This window comes from Oncorhynchus mykiss, chromosome 3 (assembly GCF_013265735.2).
Source record: "Oncorhynchus mykiss isolate Arlee chromosome 3, USDA_OmykA_1.1, whole genome shotgun sequence".
Taxonomy (NCBI): domain Eukaryota; kingdom Metazoa; phylum Chordata; class Actinopteri; order Salmoniformes; family Salmonidae; genus Oncorhynchus; species Oncorhynchus mykiss.
In genome coordinates this window covers 23,668,960-23,696,584 of record NC_048567.1, presented here as the reverse complement: position 1 = coordinate 23,696,584, position 27,625 = coordinate 23,668,960, and the positions used below count along the sequence as shown (strand labels likewise).

Sequence of the window (27,625 nt, the reverse complement as noted above, 5' to 3'; positions counted from 1 at the left end):
GTAACTATCCCCAGTTCTATAGAGCTATAGCTTCCCTTTTTTCTTTGCCTTCATCTGTCCCTCTGACATTGTGAGCGAATCACAATTCGCTATTAAGCAAAACATTTAAAGATATCAACAAGGAAATGAACACTTGACGTGTTTGTCTGTACAGTTTTTATGGACAAAGATATGCTAACATTCAGTAAGCGTGCAACAAATTACAAATACAAAACAGAAAAAGTAAAGCACTTACAGCATTAGGAAAAGCGCTATTATATAAATTAATATTAAAGTCAATATTATTCCATCATTAAACACAGTATAAGAACTGTAACTTGGGTCAGACTTCTCAGAACTAGTTTATGCAAATAAAATACAACCATCTCTTGACATCTCATCTTACTCTGTATACCAATCCATTGTGATCCTGTAATGTTTGTTTTCACCGACAGTAATAAACTGAACTGTACATTTATTGACATGTCCTTTCAACAACATGCACAAATCTGTGACATTAGCCAGGTGCTTGTATTACCAAAAGAGGCCCACTGTTTGACATGAGAATCGGTATATATTTGTTGGAAGATAAAAAAAAAAATCAGCAATGTCATTTTTTTTATTTTAAGGGCATCAATGTTTCCTCTATTAATACTTAAGTGGGGTGGTCCGCCTTGAATAAATGGATGAATACATTACATTAGGTGTGGGCTGCCCTGAATGTTGCTGACTCAGGTCCTGCCTAAGGAAAAACATAGGATAAACAACAGGGCGTCATACAATATATTGAACAGGAAGGCTGGCCAATAATCTGAGATGAGAAGTCTTGAACTCTGGCCTGGTCCATCTCACAGTAGGGAAAAACAAAAGGGATGTGACTGACCAGCGAAACCATGTTGAATTTTCTAATTGGTTAAGGTTCAAGGTTAGGGTCAGTTTCAGGGTTTGTCTTCACAGGACTGTCAATAAGATGCAGGCCAGTCACATTATTTTAGCCTCTCCTCTCACAGTAGGCAACAGGAAGTGCTGCGCATGGGAAGGTGGGCGGGCAGCTTGGTATGCTGCCTGAAGCTGTTCCTCTTGTTGTTGAGCACTGGGGCGGTGGTGGCCGGGGGGGCTGTGGGGGTCTCCTGGGCAGCAGCAGGAGGCACTGCACTCTCCTGCACCACATTGACCTGCTGCGGAGGAGCTTCGGGCTTGGCCGCGCCCCCTTTGTTGTTGTTCTTAGTGTTCTTTTTGACTTTCTTCTCCTGTGGCTCGGTGGGGTCTGTAGAGTCTTCGGGGGCGCCCTCTAGTGAAGGTAAGGGCTCTGCAGGCAGCTCTGTGGGGGTGGGCTTGCCCTCTGCCTGCTCCTCGTTGGGAATGTTCAGGTTGGAGGTGGAGCGCTTGGTGTTGGTGCAGGTGGACCTGTGTGTAAAAAACATATTAAAAAAATTACCACATACAGTATGTACAAAAGCAAAGCAAATTAGTAGCAGGTGTATTTTTCTTATGCAAGCCCTTCTCTCCACAAACAGGCTGATGTTGGAACATTACTATACAGTAGTGAAATTCAATGAACAGTTCACAGTCATATGAGATAGGGCATCTTGCAGTATATCCCTACAGAAGAGATTGGTGTTGCCTCCTCCCCTGCTCCACTTACCCATTGGAGCTCCTGTCCTCTGAGTCCTTCTGTTCACTGCTGTAGCGGAGCTCTGCTGGAGTCTTAAACGACAGGTCTTTCTTCCCCTTCAGCCAATATGTCTTCATGTAGCCTTTACCCTGTGATTGGACAGAATTTTGGCAGAAATAGTACCGTGTTCATGATCCTTATGTTCAATACCTGTCATAACTCAGCCAATGGATGGGCTGCAAATGACCATTTCAATAGTTTTATCAAAATTCAAGTCTTGAAATGGTCATTTGCAGCCCATCCATTGGCTGAGTTGATCTCATCCATTGGCTGAAGAGATCAAAATATATTTTAATAGATAGATTTTAAAAATAGATTTAGTGTGGTGCATTTTTGTCTGTTTGGCAGGTGGAGCATCACACGGTGCCATGATGGAACATCATACACATACCTTCACAAAGATCTTTCCCCTCTCCTCAATTATGTAGGGCTCATGTTCCAAGTGGTCTTTGGTGGTCTGGCTTATGTGGATCTGCATGCCCTGTACAGATAGACACACAGAGGTTGATGGCTGACATCGTGCTAACTATTCAGCTCACTCAATGTCGCATTGGCCTACTTACAAAATAAATTATTTGCTATACAGTGCTAATTGATCGTGTCTATTGGGTAAATCCATTTGAATTCAATCAGTTTTTGACAGCACCCTTTTTTTTAAACAAATTTTTCCATAAAAATGTGTCCATTGTAGAAGTGCTCAGAAAGTGACCTTTGGACCTGAATGCCAAAACATTCAAGAGATAAAGTTGCTCAAAGTTGACCTATTCTGCATACCCCAGCATACCATGACATCCATGTCTTCATCACTGGGAAATAGAAACAGTTGATAATTGGTATAATTTAAAAGCTTACAAACAGGATTGTCAAACTATTTGACACATTTTTTTTAAAGTATGTAATTCTTTCTTTAACCTTAAACGTCAAATTATCAAAAAATGCATTTACAATTAAAAAAAAAAAAAAATTATATTCACATACATTGTAGCTTAGACCCTATTTGACATCTGAGGTTTTTGTGTTGTGACCAATGTTCCCACTAAGCTGCGCATGGGCACGCAGCTCCCCGGGACTGCCACTCAGAAGAAATATCAGCATGCGCAGAGAAGCAAGAGATTGACCTTCCCGCATCTATCTAGAGTTTTCCCCATTAGTTAACACTATCAACATTTCCCCTTTACTGTGGGAATTGTGATTGAATCAATGCAATATTAGCCACATTAAAGGCAATATACTGAAACACAACTAAGTATGCAAGACTTAGTATGCAAAACTACCTATGCAAGAGATTTTGTTGTAGGCAGAACACATCGGAGTAAGTTTCTATTGCAATGACAGGCACAACTCAGGCCCTTACTCTACACAGACCAGTGCGCCATAACCAATCAGAGCTGCAGTAGGCATATATGCAAATAGACCATTGCCATTTATGAATATCAAATTTATTTATATGGCCATTCTTACATCAGCTGATATCTCAAAGTGCTGTACAGAAACCCAGCCTAAAGCCCAAAACAGCAAGCAATGCAGGTGAAGGAGCACGGTGGCTAGGAAAAACTCCTTAGAAAAGGCCAAAACCTAGGAAGAAACCGAGAGAGGAACCAGGCTATGAGGGGTGGCCAGTCTTCTTCTGGCTGTGCCGGGTGGAGATTATAACAGAACATGGCCAAGATGTTCAAATGTTCATAAATGACCAGCATGGTCAAATAATAATAATCACAGTAGTTGTCGAGGGTGCAGCAAGTCAGCACCTCAGGAGTAAATGTCAGTTGGCTTTTCATAGCCGATCATTGGCTTTTCATAGCCGATCATGTGCCATTCACTTTGAACTGGACAGTGTTTACAGCATGAGCGGTTGTGAGTAGACGCACTTGTTTTGAGATCAAAGCACATTTTTATGTGTTCATATCCTTTGCTAGTTAGTGAGTTATTAGCCCAGTTATAGATCATTTGTAGTCAGCAATAGGGGAGTGATTGCTTCCTACAAGAGCACAAAACGTACATTTCTAGACATCTTTGAAAAGCGAGTCAGGTAAAGAGATTTTTTTTTGTCTTAAAGAGGCAGTGTTGTATTTTGAGATAGGGATGAATAACCTAAGTAGCCAATAGACAGAGGGTAGCATAATTTATCTGATTCTCTGTAATAATGGTACGGGAATAATTATGGGTCTTATTTTGTAAAGTGGTTTCTTGCATCAAACACATCATTTTCAGTCACCTCCTTGTCTGAAGGACAAGTGGATAAACAGGTTAATGTCAAGTCCTGCATGTTTTTTTTCAAAAGTCTCATGGAATGTAGGCCTATATTGAACACCACACATTGGCTGCTACTATTTCCATGTAAACATTTTATGGGATGCATTTTCTCTATTGTTTTTGATGGTAGGCCACTTTGGTAGGCCTACATTATGATCAAATAGCCACAGTAGCCTACTTGGCCACTGTTAAAACTAACTTAAACTGGATACAGCATCAGTGTTCACAGTAAATGCGAGCTGGAAGTTACACAGAATTTTCACAACATTCAAGTTTGCGCTCAGCAGACCTGAAATTTGCTCAGTGCCTACATTTTTTTGAGGGAACTTTGGTTGTGACCACCATTGGTTGAGACACAACATGCTCTTGAATACAGAGTGGGTGTCAATTGTAGAAATATAACATGTATGGAACCTTTTGTTTAAATCAAAAGGAATGCTGTCAAAAAGTGATTTAATTCACATGGATTTACCCTATAGTGAGATTATGTTCTAATGTCAGAACTCACCACCCCGTTGCTCTCCATGCGGGAGGCAGTGTTGACGGTGTCTCCAAACAGACAGTAGCGAGGCATCTTCAGCCCCACCACCCCAGCCACCACCATCCCTGAATGGATCCCTGAAGGGAAACAACACACAATGAAGTTAAACTGCTTTACTGAACCTGGATCAGTGGCTATAGATTCAGGGTGCCTTAAGGAGTATAAATCTGGCAGCATTAACTGAGGAGCACAGTCAGGACATGGCAAGACAATATCAAGCCTTTGACTTCCTTTTGACTGGATTATAAAGAGACACCGTACAGTATGTGTATGCTTTATGTCTGTCATATGCAGGGTTGGGTAGGTTACTATGTAAATGCAATCTGTTACAGTTACATGACCAACATTGTAATCAGTAATGTAACTTTTGTATTACCCAAACTCAGTAATGTAATCTTTTGAATTACTTTTGAATTACTTTCCCCCTTAAGAGGCATTAAAGGAAGACAAAGGATCCATCAAACACATTTTGGTGTGTCATCATAGTGGTCTCTGACTTGTGGAACAAACTTAAACTTGCGCCTTTTTTTCAATGTTGAATTGAATGTCATTGAGAAAACAGAAAGGTGTCATAATGTATTTTGTTCCGCAATCGTCCTTTATGAATTTAAAAGTAATCGAAGAAGTAATCTAGTTTTTCAAAAGTATCTGTAATCTGATTACAATATTTCTGCTAGTAATGTATTACAGGTACAGTTTTTTTGTAATCAGATTACATGTAATAATTATATTTCTATGGTAAGGCCCACTCCTGTCTACACTGTCTGTGCCATAAGAAATAGAGTGACTAGATTGTATTTCAATGGTCTCTGCTCACCGACTCTGATCTGGATGTTGTCTCCAGTGGAGGGGTCTTTGAGGTGGTCGATGGAGCTCAGCATGTCCAGGGCCATGTCACATATGTGGTGGGCATGGAAGGTTGTCTTATTGGGCACGCCTGCCACCACCATGTAGGCATCTCGGATGGTCTCCACCTGAACCCAGGGGAATAAGAGTCAAGTAGTATGTTTAGATGCATTACTGTATACATTATATCCTACAAATGAAATAAACTATACATTCCACTTTGTAAAACATTGCAACAGCCACTCAATGCATGATAATAGAGTCTGTTCTCCTTTTTGGTCCAGCCAACCTTGGTTGAGTATTCAGGCATATTGTTCCCACAGAGGCCCTTGTTTTGTATTGTCCATGTCATTCACCTTGTAGACGTTGTGCTTCTCGCTGAGCGTGTCGAAGACGATGTAGATCTCGTTGAGCATGTCCACCACCTGCATGGGCGTGATGTGGATGCAGATCTCGTTGAACTTCACCACGTCACTGAATAGGATGGTCACGTCCGGGAACACCTGGGAAACGGAAAGGAAATACCAGCACACTTAAATGCTTGACATTTTACTGTGGTGTTTCTTCTGGCTTGATAGAAATGAGGTGGCTAGTTGGCTCCAGAATCCAATTGAGCCTTAATGTCATTGAATGTTTTGAGCCAACATGGAGGATAGTTTCCTCTACAAACTCTATGGCTGTGTCTGAAATGGCACCCTATTGCCTATATACTGCACTACTGTTGACCAGAGCCGTGGCCTATATAGTGCACTATATAGGGAAAGGGGTGCCATTTTGGATGCACCCTGTATATCTGTATATGTATCTGTAAATGTACGGCTAGTACCTGGCATGTCTCCAGGGCCGTGATACCCTTCCTGAGCCGGTCAGCCACAGCTTTGGGGATCATGGCGTAGAGGAGGGAGTCTCCTCTCTTCTTCTCCTCGTCAAGCTTCTTGATGATCTCCTGGAGCTGGGCGTACTTCTGCTGCTCCTGGAGTGGGAGGAGCCACCAGAGAGAGAGAGAGCTTTCAGTCAACCAACTCCTCCTCATCCTCCTTCAAAGGCCTATCCAGCCCTGCGCTTGAGATGGTCTTTGCCTCTGCCTTTCAGTGTGAACTATACACTGCATATGTCTATTTGTAACTTTGAAAATGAAGCTGCCTATGAGCAGGACTGTGTGTGGGTATAGTAGTATGTCTTGCATACTTAGATGAGGCAAACTTGGGACAGTTAGTACAGGAGTTATCTGATAACGTTAACAATGTACCAAGGTACGGTTGTGTGCTGTTCTAAAGGGTGGTATGTCATATATATGAAATGTGTATGGCTTACCTGGTCAAGAGCCAGCTGAAGTTCAGCCGACTGCTGTGTTCCGGCTAAGATGAGCTCTCGGCTGGAGTCATGGAGGTTCAGATCATTCACATAGACGCCCATTTTAATCATGTCCTCCACTGTCTCTATACTGGAAGAGGAAGAAAAAAGTGGAAGTGGAATGAGAGAGACAGCAAGGATGGGGTGAGTGGCTGAAAGGGAGATAAGAAGGGATTGGAAAGGTAGAGGGAAGTGGATAAATGGAACATGCAACAATTTCAATTATTTTACTGTTACAGATCATAACTAGCATAGGCCCACCCAATTGGGAGCCAGGCCCAGCCAATCAAAATGAGTTTTTCCCTTACAGAAGCTGATGTGGAGCTCCTGGGCTGGTGTGGTTATGTCTGTGGTTATGAGGTTGGATGTACTGACAAATCGTCTTAAACTTACTGGCTTACTGTAGAGAAATGAACATTCAATTCTCTGGCAACAGCTCTGGTGGAAATTTATGCAGTCAACATGCCAATTGCAAGCTCGCTCAAAACTTAAGACATCTGTGCCATTGGGTTGTGTGACAAAACTGCACATTTTAGAGTGGCCTTTTATTGTCCCTAGCACAAGGTGCACTTGTGTAATGATCATGCCGTTTAATCAGCTTCTTGATATACCAGACCTGTCAGGTGGATAGATTATCTTGACAAAGGAGAAATACTCACTAACAGGAATGAAAACAATCTTCTGCACAAAATTTGAGAATAAATTTTGTGCATATGGAACATTTCTCTGATCTTTTATTTCAGCTCATGAAACATGGGACCAAATACATTATATTATGCATACTGCACATATTTAGAGGCATACAGTAATATTATAAATATTGTATGTCGTTTTTATTATTTTCATATGCTAATAAACACAGACACAGCATAAGGTAAGGACTATCTAAGGTAAATGTTGAAGCCAAATTCCCTAACGTTCAGTCTCATTATGAACGTTTATGGCTTGTCTTATTAAAATCGTAAAATATAGATTTATTGAAATCTGTCCCGTCTGCTCCCGCTCCCCCTCTGGTGCTCAAGGTTGCTTATCATTACGCACACCTGTCACCATCATTACGCACATTAGCGCTTCATTGGACTCACCTGGACTCCATCACGTTATTAATTACCTCCCCTATATCTGTCACTTCCTCAGTTTCTTTCCCGAGTCAGCATTAATGTCATTATGTTTCCCTTGTCCAGATGCGGTCCGTGTTTTGTTTCATGTCGGTTATGTATTAAATATTAACTCCCTGTACTTGCTTCTCGTCTCCCAAGCGTCTGTTCTTACAAAAATCATGTTTTGGGATTTCTATTATGGTTATCATGGGTATTTGAAAGCAATCAAATCAAACTTTATTTGTCACATGTGCCGAATACAACCTTACTGTGAAATGTTTACTTGCAAGCCCTTAACCAACAATGCAGTTCAAGAAAGGGTTAAGAAATATTTACCAAATAAACTAAAGTAAAAAAAATATTAAAAGTAACACAAAGTAACAATAATGAGGCTATATGCAGGGGTACCGATACGGAGTCAATGTGCGGGGGTACAGGTTAGTTGAGGTAATTTGTGCATGTAGGTAGGGGTAAAGTGAATATGCATATAGATAATAAACAGCGAGTAGCAGCAGTATTAAAATAAATGGGGGGGGTGTCAATGTAAATGGTCCGGGTGGCCATTTGATTAATTGTTCAGCAGTCTTATGGCTTGGGGGAAGAAGCTGTTAAGGAGTCTTTTGGTCCTAGACTTGGCGCTCTGGTACCGCTTGCCGTGCGGTAGCAGAGAGAACAGTCTATGACTTGGGTGACTGGAGTCTTCGCAATTTTTTGGGCTTTCCTCTGACACCGCCTAGTATATAGGTCCTGGATGGCAGGAAGCTTGGCCCCAGTGATGTACTGGGCCGTACACACTACCCTCTGTAGCGACTTACGGTCAGATGCCGAGCAGTTGCCATACCAGGCGGTGATGCAACCAGTCAGGATGCTCTCGATGGTGTAGCTGTAGAACATTTTGGGGATCTGGGGACCAATGCCAAATCTCCTGAGAGGGAAAAGGTGTTGTCGTGCCCTCTTCACGACTGTGTTGGTGTGTTTGGACCATGATAGTTCGTTGGTGATGTGGACACCAAGGAACTTGAAACTTTCCACTACAGCCAGGTCGATGTTAATTGGTGCCTGTTCGGCCCGCGTTTTCCCGTAGTCCACAATCAGCTCCTTTGTCTTACTCACATTGAGGGTCTAGGGTATCCGGGATGATGCTGTTGATGTGAGCCATGACCAGCCTTTCAAAGCACTTCATGGCTGCCAACATGAGTGCTATGGGGCGGTAATCATTTATACAGGTTACCTTTGCTTCCTTGGGCACAGGGACTATGGTGGCCTGCTTGAACCATGTAGGTATTACAGACTCGGTCAGGGAGGGATTGAAAATGTCAGTGAAGACACTTGCCAGTTGGTCCACGCATGCTTTGAGAGTACACATCCTGGTAATCCGTCTGGCCCCGCGGCTTTGTGAATGTTGACCTGTTTAAAGGTCTTGCTCACATCAGCTACCGAGAGCGTTATCACACAGTTGTACGGAACAGCTGGTGCTCTCATGCATGCTTCAGTGTTGCTTGCCTGGAAGTGAGCATAAAAAGGCATTTAGCTCATCTGGTAGGCTTGCGTCACTGGGCAGCTCGCGGCTGGGTTTCCCTTTGTAGTCCGTAATAGTTTTCAAGCCCTGCCCCATCCGACGAGCGTCAGAGCCAGTGTTCAATCTTAATCCTGTATTGACACTTTGCCTTTTTAATGGTTCGTCTGAGGGCGTAGCAGGATTTCTTACAAGCGTCCGGATTAGTGTCCCACTCCTTGAAAGTGGCATCTCTAGCCTTTAGCTCGATGTGGATGTTGCCTGTAATCCATGGCTTCTGGTTGGAATATGTACTTCGTCGATGCACTTATTGATGAAGCCAATGACTGAGGTGGTATACTCCTCAATGCCATTGGATGAATCCCGGGAACATATTCCAGTCTGTGCTAGCAAAACAGTCCTGTAGCGCAGCATCTGTGTCATCTGACCACTTCCGTATTGAGCGAGTCACTGGTACATCCTGCTTTAGTTTTTGCTTGTAAGTAGGAATCAGGATGATAGAATTATGATCAGATTTGCCAAATGGAGCCTCACCTGGGCACACCCTCTTCTTCCCATGTTCCCCATCCCTATACCTATTTTGTGGTTTGGTATTATCGCTCAGGTAGGTCTGGATGGTCTATAGTAGATTAAATCTTTGTTTGTAAACTACCTTTTTATTTGTTTTTATACTACTTTTAATACGAAGCTTTGTATTCTCCTTTTTTGGTTGCTTTGTAAACGCGTCTGACCGCTAGGTACTGTAAGGATGTTGTGGGTGGTCTTACATGGGTGTACTGAGGAAGATGAGCGAGTCCCACTGGGGGACGTACTTCATTTGACCCTTCAGGTGGAGGGGCTTCTTGGGAGGTTCCCTCATATCCTCAAAGATAGTTTCACTGCACTTTCCTGGGGATGACGAAGAGCAGGGTGGGGTCATCCACAGACATAGAACGTGGAAACATTGGTTTAAATTTAGAATTGTCGTCTGTGCCATATTGTCACCAACAATTCCAAGACCATTTACACTCTAGTTATTCAAAATGGTATAGTTAATACTTCATTCAAAATAGACAGGGCAATCACTGATTCTGGCATTGTGTTGGATGTCTGTACCCCTTTCAAATGTAGGAGAACAAAGCTATGTAGCATGTAAGCTTATCTTGGTGAGCTGGACAGGTGGGAAGATGTGTTAAGGGCGAGGAAGAAGGGGTTCTCACCGGTGACAGTCTGGAAGGCAAGCAGCTCGATGTCCTCTCCCCCTGAGTTGGCTGAGCTGTTGTACTGAGTCAGAGCACTGCTGAACTCCTGGTCCCCCTTCATCTCCTCCACAGACTTCACATCTAATGAGCCAGAGGAAAGGAGGGAATGAATGACGGAGGGAGGGAATGACTGAGTTAGGGAGGGAGGATGGGTGGCTGAGTGAGTGAGTAACATTTGTTTAATGCACTTCACTTATGCGTATAACAGCACTGACAGAGAGATTGGAAGACTTTAAAAGCCCACTGCAGTCAAAAATGTGATTTTCCTGTGTTATATATATATATATATAAATCTCCACACTATGAGGTTGAAATAATACTGTGAAATTATGAAAATTATGATAATACCCCTTTAGTGTAAGAGCTGTTTGAAAGAACTGCTTGAAATTTCAGACTTTTTGGTGGGATGGAGTTTTGGCCTGCCTGTTGACATCACCAGGCAGTAAGTTAAGTAAATAGACCAATAAGAGTTCCAAACCTCTCTGCAAATAACAGCTAGTTTTCAGTTGTCCACTCCCAGACAGTCCTAGCAAAATTATTGCTTAAGAAATTGCTCTTCGTTAAGAAGCTACTTTTCATTTTAGTTGAAACAATCACATTAACTTACTTAATTGTTTCCAAGGTGTGATTTGATATTGAGATAGATAAAAACTGCTGCATTGGACCTTAATGAATCAAAATCACCTAAACATTAGACATGTGCCAGAGATTGTTAGAGACAAAGTACTCCCCTCTCCTGTCGGTTGACTGTGGCGACGGGCGGACCCTTGACTTCTCTGTACTTCTCTCTTCCTCTCTCTTGGGTTTCTCGCTCTCCTCTTTTCCCTCGTCTTCCTTTTCCTTGCTCAGTTTAGGGACATTCACCTTCTGCTTGCTCTCCACCACAGCTTTGGACAGTAGCTCAAACACATTGTTAAGGTGGGTGTAGATCTGAGGGAAAGCATGGGAACAGATGACTTCATTCAAGTCCAGGGCCCGTATTCACAAAGCGTCTCAGTGTAGGAGTGCTGATCTAGGATCAGGTCCACACTGTCCATGTAACCTTATTTATTGTGACTATGAAGACAACATTGATCCTAGATCAGCACTCTTACTTTGAGATTATTTATTCTGAGACTGGCCCTGATATATGCAGACATAGTGAAGCTTAGCACAGTCATCATATTTCCCAAGTAAAAATAGCCTTTGAATGACAAAAACATCACCCATAATATTTGTACACTATTAAAAGGATCAGAATTGAGAAATGTTACCCTTTCTCTCATTTCTAACTATCAGGAAGCCTGAAAGCCTCATGAGCTAGCCTTGACTGACAGCTCTTTGAAAACACCCTTGTGGTCATTGTAACAAGGTAAACAATGGGCCACATCTCATTCCGAGCCTAAATTGTAGGCTCAACCCATTTTCTCTGCAAAATGCTCTCATAGTAAACAACTGTTGGATATCAGATTAACAGCAGCAACACACAATTGCATTTCTACTGTTTTAGAACTAATTACAATATACAGTTCACTGACATACTTCTTCACAAGAATTAGTAAAGCCTGAGTCACCTTAGAAGCTTACACATAAAATAAGTACAAACAGCATATAATAAGTGAACTGGACAATTTATTGGTGCCTCAGCATTAAATCAAATAACATTTTATTGGTCACATACACATAGTTAGCAGATGTCATCGAGGGTGTAGCGAAATGATTGTATGTATTGATCAGACATTTATTTGATTATTTACATTAGGACAGCATAGCCCAAAATATTGATAAACATGAACACTCATGATAAATAATGGTGAGAAATAGTGGTGAGACATCATTTGATAAAAAAAATAAATTATTAGAGCATAAGCCTAATATAGGCACCCAGCCACACTAGCGTCCAGGATCCCATTGTTTCGTACAATTTGTAACACTGATCTCCCATCCAAATGCTTGGACAAAAAAACATACAAATGAACAAAATGTGATATCATGTAAAAGTTAATTACTTTGGCTTTAGGTAATGCAACTAACCACAGAGATTGATGGGGAGGGGAGCGGGAGAGGAGCATCAACGCCATACAACACTCCTTCCGTGGCCTCCAACTGATTTTAAATGCTAGTAAAACTCTTCATGCTCTTTAACCAATTGCTGCCTGCACCCGCCCGCCCGACTAGCATCACCACTCTGGATGGTTCTGATGTAGAATATGTGGACAACTACAAATACCTAGGTGTCTGGTTAGACTGTAAACTCTCCTCCCAGACTCACAAAGCCCCATATACTACCCACCACTGCGACCTGTATCCTCTCGTTGGCTGGCACTCACTACATATCTGGGGTGGCAGGGTAGCCTAGTGGTTAGAGCATTGGACTAGTAACCGGAAGGTTGCAAGTTCAAACCCCCGAGCTGTCGTTCTGCCCCTGAACAGGCAATTAACCCACTGGTCCTAGGCCGTCATTGAAAATAAGAATTTGTTCTTAACTGACTTGACTTGGTTAAATAAAGGTCAAATATATTTTTTTAAATCTGTCGCCAAACCCACTGGCTCCAGGTCATCTATAAGTCTTTATTAGGTAAAGCCCCGCCTTATCTCAGCTCACTGGTCACCATAGCAACACCCACACGCTCCAGCAGGTATATTGCACTGGTCATCCCCAAAGCCAACACTTCCTTTGGCCTCCTTTCCTTCCAGTTCTCTGCTGCCAATGACTGGAACGAATTGCAAAAATCTCTGAAGCTGGAGACTTATATCTCCCTCTCTAACTTTAAGCATCAGCTGTCAGAGCAGCTTATCGATCACTGTTACTGTATACAGCCAATCTGTAAATAGCACACCCAACTACCTCATCTCCATATTATTACTTACCCTCTTGCACCCCAGTATCTCTACTTGCACATCATCATCTGCTCATCTATCACTCCAGTATTAATGCTAAATTGTATTATTTTCACCTCTATGGCCTATTTATTGTCTACCTCCCTACTCTTCTACATTTGCACACACTGTACATATATTTTTCTATTTTTATTTGATTTTGTGTTATTGACTGTATGTTTGTTTATGTGTAACTCTGTTGTTGTTTTTGTCGCACTGCTTTGCTTTATCTTGGCCAGGTCGCAGTTGTAAATGCGAACTTGTTCTCAACTAGCCTACCTGGTTAAATAAAAGTGAAATACATTTTTTAAAAGGGGGGGAGGGGCGGCAAGTACCTCGCTTCAATCAAGCAGACTTCAGTCACCCACTTGACTACAGTCATTCCCAAGATTGAAGCGGGACACAAATCCAGCTATGGCCTCCTCCTTGTCAGGCCTCACACACTGGGCAAAACAGGGAACCTGGGATGGACAGCGCACACAGCTTCCCCACATACTGTAACATGCTGGCTCAAGAGTGACCTAGTTGAAGAGGAGATCCAGGAGCCTGTAATGTTTTTGAAAAGGGAAATGTTTGCTAAATGGGTAGTGAATTTATTTTCCTTTTATTTACTGTTCCGAGTTACGTTGCTATCGATTCTTTGATGTAGTGATCTATTAATTCTACAATGTGTTTTCTGGTGTTTTTGAAGTATTCCATTTGAAATATGCAATTGTGCACTTTTTTGTGACATTTTTCAATGTTTGTATTTTTTTATTTTTGTCTGCCTGAAATGCTCAATTGGTGCAGATTTGAAATAAACTGTGGTGTAAAGTACTTAAGTACTACTTAAGTTATTTGTTGGTGTATCTATATTTGTGAACATTTTTACTTCACTACATTCCTAAAATAAAATAATGTACTTTTTTCTCCATTCATTTTCCCTGACACCCAAAAGTTAGCTTTACATTTGGAATGCTTAGCAGGACAGGAAAATGGTCCAATTCACAAACTTATGAAGAGAACATCCCTGGTCATCTCATCTGCCTCTGATCTGGCGGACTCACTAAACACAAATGCTTTGTTTGTAAATTGTCTGAGTTTCGGAGTGTGCCCCAGGCTATTAGTAAATAAAATCACAAGAAAACTGTGCCTTCTGGTTTGCTTAATAAGTCATTTGAAATTATTTATACTTTTACTTTTGATACTTAAGTATATTTAAAATGAAATAGTTTTAGACATTTAGTCAAGTAGTATTTTACTGGGTGACTTTCACTTTTACTTGAGTAATTTTCTATTAACATATCTTTACTTTTACTCAAGTATGACAATTGGGTCCTTTTTCCACCACTGGAAATGAATAAATGGCTTACAGTATTTTTGGTCTGTCTTCACATGTTTCACAGCATTCCTGCTGTGGTGGTTGCCTGGGAAGCTGTGCAGACAAGATAGATGTTGGATTTTCAAAAATGTCTATCATTACAGCTTGATGATAGTGAAAAGACAAAAGTAGATGGAAAGTGAAAATAATAATGATACTTACGTTATGGTCAGCGCTTGCAAGATCCACTGTTCCAAGGTCAATGATGGTATTGCATCCGTCTTTAGGATTAGCTTCCTGGCAAGACCAATCGAATGTTCTCCACAATTGATAAAGCAACTTCGCTCCAAATGTGCACTGCACACCCGTAACATAATCGTAATTTTCGTGCAGCCTGTCCTCACAAAATTAAAATGAGACATTGCTGTCGGATATCTTCATTCTTCAGAAAAATAGTGTAACGTTAAATGTACACTATAGCATCCTGTTACAATGTGCTTTTTGCCGGCATGCGGGTAGCCGCATAGTAGCTTGATAGCTAACAGTCACACCACAGATAAAAGGCTACCAGTATATTTAAAATATATACATATTACTTGGTCACGCGTTCTGCTTGAGCTAGCTATTAGCACCTTGCCTACAGTTTGTAAACAAAGCCAAAGCAAGGCGTGGGAACACCTGCAATGACGCGCTTAAGGCGGTACATATTTAAATTAGTTAAGATCATAAGACGCTACCATTGGTGTATTACATTTTCGGCTTTATGTGACGTTGGATAAAGCAGGAAGTAAATCATTAGTAATGCCTGTCTGAATCCAAGCGTTTGACATGGGGAAGGGGACCAGTAACTTTATTATCAAACTTGATCAGTGTGCCAGCTACAGTCATTTTTCATACTTGGGTTACCCTACTTTGTATTGGTTTCATCCAAATATCATCCAATGTGATGAAAAACACGATTTCCACTGTTTGGACCATTAAAGGGGGTTTTGTTGAATGTAACTAAATAATCCAAATATCCACTAAAAAACTCTGGATTGACAACAATAGCCTAGGTAAGTGGAAAAACCATACCAAATGTAACAGAACCCTCACCCCCCTCTCTTCTCTCCTGTACTCACGTTGTCCCAGCTGAACTCCAGCATGGGCCGCACCAGGGTGAACTCTTCGTTGACCTTCTTGCCCTGCAGGTCGGAGAAAACCTCCTTTAGACCGTCCCCGATGCGGTACATGGTCATGTCCCGGCGGAAGATCACGCTAAAGGGAAACATGTCGAAAAAGATGCCCCTCTTCATGGGTAGCTTCTCGTACCCCGGGGCCGTCTTCTGCTGGGGCATGCGGTGCTTGAAGGCAGCGTTGTCAAAGTTCATCTTGTAGATCTGCGGCAAAGAGACATCGAAGGTAATCATGGCGACGCAGCTGTGAGGGTCTTAAGGTTGTAAAGATCTTGACAATGGGGCCAGACACTATAGTTGTTTGACAATGGGGCCAGACCCTAAAGTTGTTTGACAATGGGGCCAGACACTAAAGTTGTTTGACAATGGGGCCAGACACTATAGTTGTTTGACAATGGGGCCAGACACTAAAGTTGTTTGACAATGGGGCCAGACACTAAAGTTGTTTGACAATGGGGCCAGACACTAAAGTTGTTTGACAATGGGGCCAGACACTGAAGTTGTTTGACAATGGGGCCAGACACTAAAGTTGTTTGACAATGGGGCCAGACACTAAAGTTGTTTGACAATGAGGCCAGACACTAAAGTTGTTTGACAATAGGGCCAGACACTAAAGTTGTTTGACAATGGGGCCAGACACTAAAGGTGTTTGACAATGGGGCCAGACACTAAAGGTGTTTGACAATGGGGCCAGACACTAAAGTTGTTTGACAATGGGGCCAGACACTGAAGTTGTTTGACAATGAGGCCAGACACTAAAGTTGTTTGACAATGAGGCCAGACACTGAAGTTGTTTGACAATGGGGCCAGACACTGAAGTTGTTTGACAATGAGGCCAGACACTGAAGTTGTTTGACAATGTGGCCAGACACTGAAGTTGTTTGACAATGTGGCCAGACACTGAAGTTGTTTGACAATGTGGCCAGACACTGAAGTTGTTTGACAATGAGGCCAGACACTGAAGTTGTTTGACAATGGGGCCAGACACTGAAGTTGTTTGACAATGGGGCCAGACACTAAAGTTGTTTGACAATAGGGCCAGACACTAAAGTTGTTTGACAATGGGGCCAGACACTGAAGTTGTTTGACAATGAGGCCAGACACTAAAGTTGTTTGACAATGAGGCCAGACACTGAAGTTGTTTGACAATGGGGCCAGACACTGAAGTTGTTTGACAATGGGGCCAGACACTAAAGTTGTTTGACAATGTGGCCAGACACTGAAGTTGTTTGACAATGTGGCCAGACACTGAAGTTGTTTGACAATAGGGCAAAGCGTAACACTTGGAAAGTGATGCAGTCCTAGGTCTAGGTCGGAGGAGTTACTTGCACGTGTGCTGGCGTGTACATAACGTTGTTCAAAAGAAGTAGCTTCAGAAAGGTAGATGTACAGTACATACCACATATGTCATCTTTTCAGTCTCCTCTTTGGACAGGATCTCAACTTCAATGTCTGTGTTGTAGAACTGCCTTCCCACTTGAGACAGCTGGCCTACAGTATGGGAAGAGAGAAAAAATATTTTTACAGATTGGGGATGTGTGACATGAACCCTATGTATAGTATTACCAAATATAGTGCTTCCAGAAAAATCGTTTTTGCTATGTTTGTCCTCTGTGGTGCTCCCTACCTACCTTTGACAAACTGGGTGAAGCCCTTGCGGGTGCTGCGGTAGTGCAGGGTGAGGCTGGTCTCACACTCCTCCTCCACACAGAAGCTGGGAGGCTGCACCTTGGGGAAGGAGAAGCGAAAGTACTCGTGCAGGTTGTCCAGCTCATTGATGAAGTCACGCACATTACGCCCCAACACCTGGATGAATGGATAAGGGATTAATTATGATATTACACACACACCAGTGTATTGAACATTGATTAGGGCCAATTATGCCTAGTGTTAACTCAGACACTTGAGGAGGGCCACTAAACACTAGGTCACCTTGAGAATCCTCTCGTAGCCGTAGTTCCCGATCCTCTTCACCATGTAAACCCCGAAGGCATACATGAGCTCATCATGGGTCTTCCCCAGGACCTCGCCTGCTGCCTTGGCCAGCCGCAGGATCAGGTTGTCACTGCAGGGAAGAAGGAGGATACCTAGATATGAAATTTACATGGACATTTTAGTCATTTAGCAGATGCTCTTATCCAGAGTGACTTACAATTAGTGCATTCATTGACCGGTTGTCTATGTGTGTGTTATGTATTGATGGTCTATGTAAACTTGATGCGCTTTTGCCAAGTCTGTCAGGAAAGAGATTCAAGTGAAACCTCAAGTGACTTCCCTTCCTGGTAAAGTTAGAATATAAAGTAAATATGACGCATATGATGGGTACAGAGAAATAGTTAGCTCCAACAGTTAGATCGGATATGGCCGTACTTGTACATCTGATGGCGGACAAACTTGAGATGCGGTATCTCTGCCCGGGCCTCTATCAGCCTCCATACATCCTCTCCGTACGACTCGTTGATATAATCATTCACCGCTTCCAAGTACAGGCCGTACATCTTAAGGGGGTTGGGAACCTCCAGATTTCTGCCAAGTTTAACTGCTTTACTGAGGAATGGTAAGGAAAGACCTGCAGTCTGAGTCATTTTGCATATAGGATGAACTAGATGTTAAAAACTATGAAGTCCCTCATTATACATTGTCACAAAATATTTTCAAAAACAATAAATCATCCCTTTTGGGTATCTTGAATAGGATTGACATGAAACAATATGAATGAGGTTTTCAGACAGAGCAAGATTCTCCCCTTTGAAATCTTGCTCTACTCTCAGCTCTATTCTAGGACTAGCACATGTGCAGTACTTGCATTTCACATGTAGTATTTTTTTTAAATCAATCTCACCTATATCACAAACACATTTTCACATGCACACAAATCATGCATACATATACAGGCATAATGAGTTACTTTACACTCTTACCCTGAGGTCTGAGTGTCAGGAAACCTCCTCAAACACCTCCCTACCCAAGCACACTGTTACAAAATACTCTTTTGTCAGTGTTGATCAGAATACTTTTAGAATAGCAGAAGATTATCCTTTAAAGACTCATCTTTAAATAAGACACTACACTGCACAGTACTGCCTCTAGTCTATGGCACCTCGGACCTAAAATTGTCCGGAATCTATGTTCCACAGCATTTAGCCAGCTAACACAGATGTTTACCCATAGTATATCAAAGGTTTTCCCAAAGAAAAAGCAGAAGAAGAGGGTGAAAATATGAGTCCCTTACCTGCAGTCCCTCAGTGGTATGTAATTCGCTGGTCCAACTGTGGGAGCGAACACCAAAATGCTGCTCCCTGCTCTGACTGGCCAAACACCTGCTCGTGACACTGGCCCTCTTCAGACACTTCTCTGTCAAGTCAATGGGTGGCAGGGCCTAAAATAAGAGCACCAAGGCATGTTTCTGGCAGGTACCAAAGAAAAGGTAATAGTGGTGACTTTCTAGCTCGCTGAAGACATAGCAGGCCAATGTGTGTGTGTGTACTGTGCTGTAAGTCTGTGTTTGGATCTTGGTTATGAATGCCAAAACGAAAAGTGTGTGGGCTTATTGTGGGGAATCTCTTAAGAGGGGAATGCCCCCCTGTGATATAAGTGTAAATGTTTTAAATAAATCAACATACTGTCTAGGTGTACATATAGGGCTATGGACTATGAAGTGCAAATATAAAATCCGTAGGCTCTATAGGCCTAGTTAATGAGATGGGCAACATCTGGACCAGCCCTTCAATGGATTTTTGGGGGGTTTGATTTGTACATAAAAAAATAATAATTAAATTGCAGGCCGGACAAAGGGAAGATATTTAAAGATATATATATATGTACCTACCAGGTTTTAGAAGTGCAAGTGTAACCTGTAGTCGTTTATTAATCCAAAATGTAAAAAAAATAAAAAATAAAAGTAATGTGTTGGATAGAGCATTGGTGTACCCTTAGCTTGTGACGCACGCCTGTAACACAACACACAGACAGAATAGGCTCGACCTACAGCTGACTTGGTTTTCATGCGCTCATCTACTTTTCTCTAAATATTCGCTAGGGGGCACCGTTACAACGCTCTCCATTCAAATGAAAACATCACCAGAAAGAGAAACTACATTACAACTTGTGATGGGCATTCGGATTCTTTTCGATTGGCTCCGTTCACATAAAAGAGCCGGCTCATTTGGTTCCCAAACAACTCTTATTTTAAAAATGCCTTAAAATCTACATAGAACCATGAAACAAATAACAAATATCCATTACAAATCCCAAAAAGTAGGCTACCATTATGTCAGATCTTGAAATTCGCGTTCAAATACATATTTACCTGGCCAGATTATTATATAGCCTGCAATAAAATGAAGTGTGGACCAGATTGACGCACTCTCCCCACTATGTGTTTCTGAGTCACCCTCTTTAGAGAATACTTTAGTCATTTACAGAACCAAAAAGCAGTGCAGTATGCAAATCAGGAAGCCAAATGAACGGCTCTTTCTCCGAAGCGATTCGAGTCGGCTCCCGACGTTCACCAAAAAGATCTGTTCAAAAAGGAGACATTCGTTCGCGAAAGACCCATCACCGACTATCACCGCTGTAAGTGAAGCTACAGTCGGCATTGCTTGCACACTTTTTCGTAGTAGCTGCTGATTACTTCACATCCTTAATGCTCCTGTGACTGTCTATGATAATCTTAGAACAACTTGTTTGACCACGGAAGTTCTGTCTGCTCTGCCAACCATTCCCATCATAACCTACAGCTCTTCAAGGCCTACCTGTTGTTACAAAGAGGAAACTCAAAGACAGACGCATTTTAATTCGGGATCTTATGTATTATTCATGCACTGGAACCAAATGTAGGCTAACAAATTGTTTACTGAATCAATGGCAGAAATTAGCCCTTTTAATGCCAGCCAGGTCCTCCTGTATGTGGTGATACTTCTTCAACAAGATTACTTTAATCTATTCCAACTACAAATGGCCCCTCTCCCACTCTCTACAACAATATGACAGGTGTGTGGTGAACCAGAGGTAGTTATTTTATTTTGTGTGATATTAAGCATCATCTTCCACATTTGCTGCCAGAGCTGGATTTCCTCCCTTTCTCACTCTCGCCACCTCTTCCTTTATTCCAGGTGTTACTGTCTTATTTAATGGCCTCTCTACAACTGTGCAGGAGCGACCCAGGAGGTCTGTTGCTGCCTCTAAGCTGGTAAATGGAGGAAGATAACAATGTGCTGTTGGTGCCAAGAAGTATCTCTCCACACAGATGCCTAAAGACAATTATTTTAAAGGGGAAATGATTTATTTTGTCATTTTGCTTTGATTTCAGCTATATTACAACAGGTAGTACCCGTGTAAAGGGACTGTAGTTTCTGAAAGCAGCCCAGTCCATTCAAATGATATCTGAAATGGTAGTGTGCAACTACACACGCTGATCTGTCATCTGCACTCAATGCTACTTTCCAAAGCCCCCCCCCATTCCTTGCTTGTTATCTTAGAAGGAGTTATCAGCCTCAACCAGCTTAACTGGTGGATGATTTGATCACAAGGGCGCCAGGTGGAAGAGACCATGCATAGTGCATACCTGATTCCGCACACCTAAGTTGGCTGCATAAATGGTCTGCTCCATTGAAAAGTGATAATTGTAAGTGATAAAGTGATAAAATTGTAAATCTTGTAGTAAAACTGGGCCGTGACTGCACAATAGCTGTATGGATGATTCACAGGATGGGGCAAATGGAAATCTCAGCTACGGTGCTGTAACTATTGTGCCCTGTAGTTGAATACTTAATAGGAGTCTATCCGGCTCCCATCTCTCAATCTCCTCCCTTATCGCTTTCCCAGCCAACAATGTGCCATATTTCTCTCCCTCAATCCCATGATACCAGCCTCTTATTGGTTTTACTGTATACACAGCGGCAGAGGTAGCAGCTACTCTAGCTGAATGTTAACAACAATGGCGATGGGGCGAATTGTGTGGCTTTATCTTCCTAGGGCCTCCCACTCTCCCTTCCTCTCTCCCCTTCTCTCCACCCTCCTTTAAGTTCTTAGTTTTTTAGTCTTTCTTACGTCTGTCTGTCTGTCTTTTCCCCATTTTCCTCTTCTCTCTCCCTTTCCCCACTTTTTACACTCTTTTTTTCACTCATCTGTCCCAGTCTCAATACATTCACCTCTCTCTCTCTCTCTCTCTCTCTCTCTCTCTCTTTCTCTCTCTGTCTCTTTGTCTCTCTCTCTCTGTCTCTCTCTTCCCTCATCCCTGCAGAGATGCTGTACTGTAGCTAGCTATATTGTTATGGGTCGCACTAATACTTAATACTCTTATCTTCCCACCCTCTCTGCATTAGTTTATTGAATCTTCCAGAGCAGTTTAGAAAGCATGGTGTGGGGCGGTCCGTTATTCCTTTGCATTGATTTCTATGTGAGTCGGTGTGGTGAGAAGCTAATAGTCCCTGACAAATCACAGCTCCCATTTCCTCGCTCTCTACAAGGCCTTTTCAGCAGCCGCCAATGGAAACACAGTCCTCTTGGAGGTGCAGAAATGGTGTCAAAGCCTAACAAAGGCAGTTGTAAAACGAAGGAAAAAACTGACTGCTGAGAAAAAGAAAGAAATATTCTGGAGTCTGCATATAAATATTCCATTAACTTTACCCGGCTCTATAACAGTGTGTTTATGCGTTCAGTGCCCTGAATTTGAAATGAAATTATTGCAAGGGGGAGAAAAAAAGTAGCCGTTTCCGTCTTCCAATTTTTCCCTCTTCCTTTTTTTGCCCTTCTCCTTATCAAGGGTGACACTAATCCAATTTCGACTTGGCTTGTGACAGCTCTAGCATGGTTTTGTATACTGATTCCCCCCTCCCTGTTCATTCTGTTCATTCACACACACACGCACACACACACACACACACACACAGCATTGTTAGTATTACGATTTCCCCATTGCCCTATCTGAATGACTGAATTAATAAATTACATTGCATTTTATTTTCAAATGGCGAGTTGTCAATAGAGGTCGATCGATTTATGATTTTTCAATGCCAATACCGATTATTGGAGGACAAAAAAAAAGTATACCGATTAATCGGCCGATTTTTATTTTATTTGTAATAATGACAATTACAACAATACTGAATGAACACTTATTTTAACTTAATATAATACATCAATAAAAATCAATTTAGCCTCAAATAAATAATGAAACATGTTCAATTTGGTTTAAATAATGCAAAAACAAAGTGTTGGAGAAGAAAGTAAAAGTGCAATATGTGCCATGTAAAAAAGCTAACGTTTAAGTTCCTTGCTCAGAACATGAGAACATATGAAAGTTGGTGGTTCTTTTTAACATGAGACTTCAATATTCCAAGGTAAGAGGTTTTAGGTTGTAGTTATATAGTATTTATAGGACTATTTCTCTCTATACCATTTGTATTTCATATCCTTTTGACAATTGGATGTTCTTATAGGCACTTTAGTATTGCCAGTGTAACAGTATAGCTTCCGTCCCTCTCCTCGCCCCTTCCTGGGCTCGAACCAGGAACACATCGACAACAGCCACCCTCAAAGCAGCGTTACCCATGCAGAGCAAGGGGAACAACTACTCAAAGTCTCAGAGCGAGTGACGTTTGAAACGCTATTAGCGCTCACCCCGCTAACTAGCTAAGCCATTTCACATCGGTTACACCAGCCTAATCTCGGGAGTTGATAGGCTTGAAGTCATAAACAGCTCGGGAGTTGATAGGCTTGAAGTCATAAACAGCTCAATGCTTGAAGCATTGCGAAGAGCTGCTGGCAAAACGCACTAAAGTGCTGTTTGAATGAATGCTTACGAGCCTGCTGCTGCCTACCATCGCTCAGTCAGACTGCTCTATCAAATATCAAATCATAGACTTAATTATAACATCCGGAAACTATCATTTCGAAAACAAAACGTTTATTATTTCAGTGAAATACGGAACCGTTCAGTATTTTATCTAACGGGTGGCATCCCTAAGTCTAAATATTCCTGTTACATTGTACAACCTTCAATGTTATGTCATAATTACGTAAAATTCTGGCAAATTAGTTCGCAATGAGCCAGGCTGCCCAAACTGTTGCATATACCCTGACCCTGCGTGCAATGAACGCAAGAGAAGTGACACAATTTCACCTGGTTATTATTGCCTGCTAACCTGGATTTCTTTTAGCTAAATATGCAGGTTTAAAAATATATAATTCTGTGTATTGATTTTAAGAAAGGCATTGGTGTTTATGGTTAGGTACATTCGTCCAACGATTGTGCTTTTTTTGCAAATGCGCTTTTGTTAAATCATCCCCCTGCGTTGCATCGATTATATGCAAAGCAGGACACGCTAGATAAACTAGTATTATCATCAACCATGTGTAGTTAACTAGTGATTATGATTGATTGATTGATAGTTTTTTTATAAGATAAGTTTAATGCTAGCTAGCAACTTACCTTGGCTTCTACTGCATTTGCGTAACAGGCAGGCTCCTCGTGGAGTGCAATGAGAGGCAGGTGGTTAGCGCGTTGGACTAGTTAACTGTAAGGTTGCAAGATTGAATCCCGGAGCTGAAAAGGTAAACATCTGTCGTTCTGCCCCTGAACAAGGTAGTTAACACACCGTTCCTAGGCCATCATTGAAAATAAGAATGTGTTCTTAACTGACTTGCTTAGTTAAATAAATGTGTAAACAAAAATTTGGGGGCCAAATCGGTGTCCAAAAATACCGAATTCTGATTGTTATGAAAACTTGAACTCGGCCCTAATTATTTGACCATTCCGATTAATCGGTCGACCTCTAGTTGTCAACCCATCCCTTATGGGATTTGACACATAAACAAACATTACAATAATTCACTGTGATAATTCTTCCAGTGTTTTCTGCAGTGCACACCGCATAAAGAGGGAACAAATAAATCAATACATATTAGTAAATAAGGTTACCCAAGCAGTAATTATATCCATAGAGCAGTAAAATATATAGTATACAGTACCAGTCAAAAGTTTGACTGGGGTTAGCATCAGAGAGTGGAAGCAGCTAAATAGAGACAAGGTCAGCTAGTCTTTGTTAGGATTCTCCTGAGAATAGGGTGCACAGAGAGAACACATTAGAACGATGGCAGACACAGATCACTGGGAAACAAAAGTGAACACATAATCCCCACTGTATGGGAGATAATTGCATCAGAAAGCAATAATCTGAGAGGAGGTCGTGGTGAAGCGACAGGCACGGTGCGTGTGTGTTTGTGAGTTTGTGAGGTGTTTGATCAGCTCAGTCTTTCTCACTTGAGAGGCTTATCTCTGTGTGAAGGCATGCGAAGGAATGGTGTCGCTGTGTGTGTGTGTGTGTGTGTGTGTGTGTGTGTGTGTGTGTGTGTGTGTGTGTGTGTGTGTGTGTGTGTGTGTGTTTGATTGAGTATGTGAGGCAAAAGCCCACCACTGCTGAATCCGCTTTATCAGCATTGAGTGTGTGTAAAAGAGAATGTGTCTGCCGCATGCCTGTCGCTTTGCTTGCAGCATTTGTGTCTGTGTCTGTGTGTGTCTGTCATAAATCATTCACACAACAACACCATTACCATATTTTTAAGATAAAGTGTGAAATGTGATTTATGCACTGTGTGTGGTTGTTTTCAGTCACTTTCATAGTGAATCAATCGTATAACACCACCTTTTTGCTCCTACTCATATTCAACGCTCCTCCCCGCCGCCCCCACCTGGGGTGGCAGGTAGCCTAGTGGTTAGAGCGTTGGACTAGCAGCCGAAAGGTTGCAAGATCAAATCCCTGAGCTGACAAGGTAAAAATATGTCGTTCTGAATAAGGCAGTTAACCCACTGTTCCTAGGCCGTCATTGAAAATTCGAATTTGTTCTCAACTGACTTGCTTAGTTAAATTTAAAATCCCATAATTAATTGTTCACCATGTTTAATTTAAACCAAAGGAATATATTATGTCATTACCATTTTCACATTTGATCTAATATAGATAGTGGATTGTAAAACTTTTTTCTCAATGATCGATAGTAGTACTGAACTTTGGCCCCAGTTAATCCACTGCAACTCTTCTCCTCAGCCCAGCAGCAGTTCTGTCTGTGGTGAGTTAATGATGCTCCTCTGCTGGAGACTACTGCACCATTCTGTCCTTCTGGAAGGGCCCAATGTCCCTCTAATCCCACTCAAAGTCTTTCCTCTCGATTGGAGCCTCAGCCTAGTACTGGACAGACCTTCAAAATTATTATACTGTCTTGGCTCTGTCAGCCATTTTGAATGCAATTAATTAACTTAGAAGTATTTATAAAATGTTCTGTTATGTTTTCTATGAGCTTGCAGGTGACTCATAGAGGGTTTATTGTAATGCCTGATTATGGTCATGGCTGTAAATACCTATTGTTCCTGCGTACAACAGCCTTTATGTCTGTGTCGCAATATAAGTAATAGTTTGAATCAGAGGAACAAAAATGTATTCCGTGTCACCTCTTTTTAGATTATTTTGTGTGTGTGTGTGTGTGCCACTGCTTGCATGTGTGTGTGTGTTTTAATTGTGGATCCCTAGGCATCTCTCAATGTAGTTAAGCTTGGGCTGCCTTAATGGAAAGTCTATGCCAAATTTTGGGACTTTGCAGGATCTCCACACAATATGGGGAAATGGAAACCAGACTGTTGGCCCCTTATGTAGAACGGACTTATGGGGTGTCTGCCAAAATGGCCGCCTATATGATTGATTGGCCCAGCACTAATCCTCTTGCTTCTGTTTGGTTCTGTTTGGCCTGCTGGAATCTTTATGGGCTCAATGCTAAAGCATTTTTGTAATGAAGCCACCAAATCCTATTTTTATTCAATTGTTCACAGTAAAAAAAAAAAAAGAACTTCAGGTTAGTTATAGTATACACAAAAAACGACACAATAAAAGTAAACATTTATATTGCAGATTAGTTTAATATACACACTTTATTTGGTAATTGTAGGTAGGTAGCATACATTGTGAGTGGTACACAGTGATGTGCAGACCGTGAGCCCCGGTAATGAGTTGTATTGCGGTAGGAACAACACAGACCCAGGGGAGGATGAGGGGGCTCTGTGTGTGGAACAGGAACACACACTGGCTTCAGGACATTTACAGGAGGATCTAGAGCTGTGCCTCACACTGATACCATCCTATTCTCTGTTGCTTTTCTATTTTGGTAGATATGCTGTGCTATAAAATCTGTGGTTGTTATAAAGATTTAGCATGGCTCAGTTAAGGATAGATGTCAATTGTCTGGGAACGGTGGTTATCTCTTCATTCTGGATTGGATTTTGTTGTCTATTTCTAAATTCAGCCTTTGCTTAAAAGAAAATAAACAGTCATTAACTTTATGGTTTATAAAACATCTCGCCGATACCGACAACTACTCAAAAGGAAAGAGAGCGATAGAAAAGCTCAGTAAGTTGAATACCACTTAACATGGTTTATTTTCTGTCATTTCCATCATGTAATCAAAACCTATTGTTGAGTTTTCTGTTATCCTTGGTTCTGGGCTTCAGGCTGCATCCAGGTTCCTCTCCTCCTCTAGGCAGCCATGTTATTTGTCTGTTACATAATCACCATTATTATTCCTGAGAAGAACACTAAGCTTAAGACCAATTACATAATCACACGGAGATTGCAGTCTGCCAACTATATTTGGGAAGGGATTGTTAGCCAGAGAAGGTGGGAACTCAATCGATTCATTCAAGTGTGCTTTAGTTTAGTGAGAGCTGTGCTGCCACAGGAAACGGCCTCTCATTTAGTCAGTAAAACCTCTCATTTGTTTAGTGAAAGACGCTCTCTT

The 27,625-nt window shown here is 41.7% G+C and overlaps 1 protein-coding gene across 1 annotated transcript; it reads right to left on the bottom strand.

The window, feature by feature from the left end:
* Positions 1-138: 138 nt before the first annotated feature.
* LOC110514513 (soluble guanylate cyclase gcy-31) lies at positions 139-19,223 on the bottom strand. Its single transcript, XM_021593874.2, has 17 exons — positions 19,071-19,223; positions 18,209-18,385; positions 17,771-17,903; positions 17,470-17,644; positions 17,238-17,329; positions 15,785-16,042; positions 11,236-11,434; positions 10,463-10,585; positions 10,031-10,151; positions 6,609-6,738; positions 6,121-6,267; positions 5,651-5,797; positions 5,266-5,422; positions 4,416-4,525; positions 2,046-2,135; positions 1,625-1,743; positions 139-1,386 (listed from the first exon to the last, which is right to left on the bottom strand). Exons 2-17 carry the CDS (start codon positions 18,334-18,336, stop codon positions 984-986), a joined length of 2,532 nt encoding a protein of 843 aa, XP_021449549.1. The 5' UTR covers positions 18,337-18,385; positions 19,071-19,223; the 3' UTR covers positions 139-983.
* Between the last annotated feature and the right edge of the window lie 8,402 nt (positions 19,224-27,625).

Excerpts from the sequence above, each read along its gene's own strand:
- LOC110514513 (XM_021593874.2), bottom strand. The coding sequence starts at position 18,336 with ATGTACGGCCTGTACTTGGAAGCGGTGAATGATTATATCAACGAGTCG. Across the intron at positions 10,586-11,235 it reads ACAGTCAACCGACAGGAGAG|ATGTGAAGTCTGTGGAGGAG; the intron begins GGGAGTACTTTG and ends CTGGCTCATTAG. Across the intron at positions 5,798-6,120 it reads CGGCCCTGGAGACATGCCAG|GTGTTCCCGGACGTGACCAT; the intron begins GTACTAGCCGTA and ends TCCGTTTCCCAG.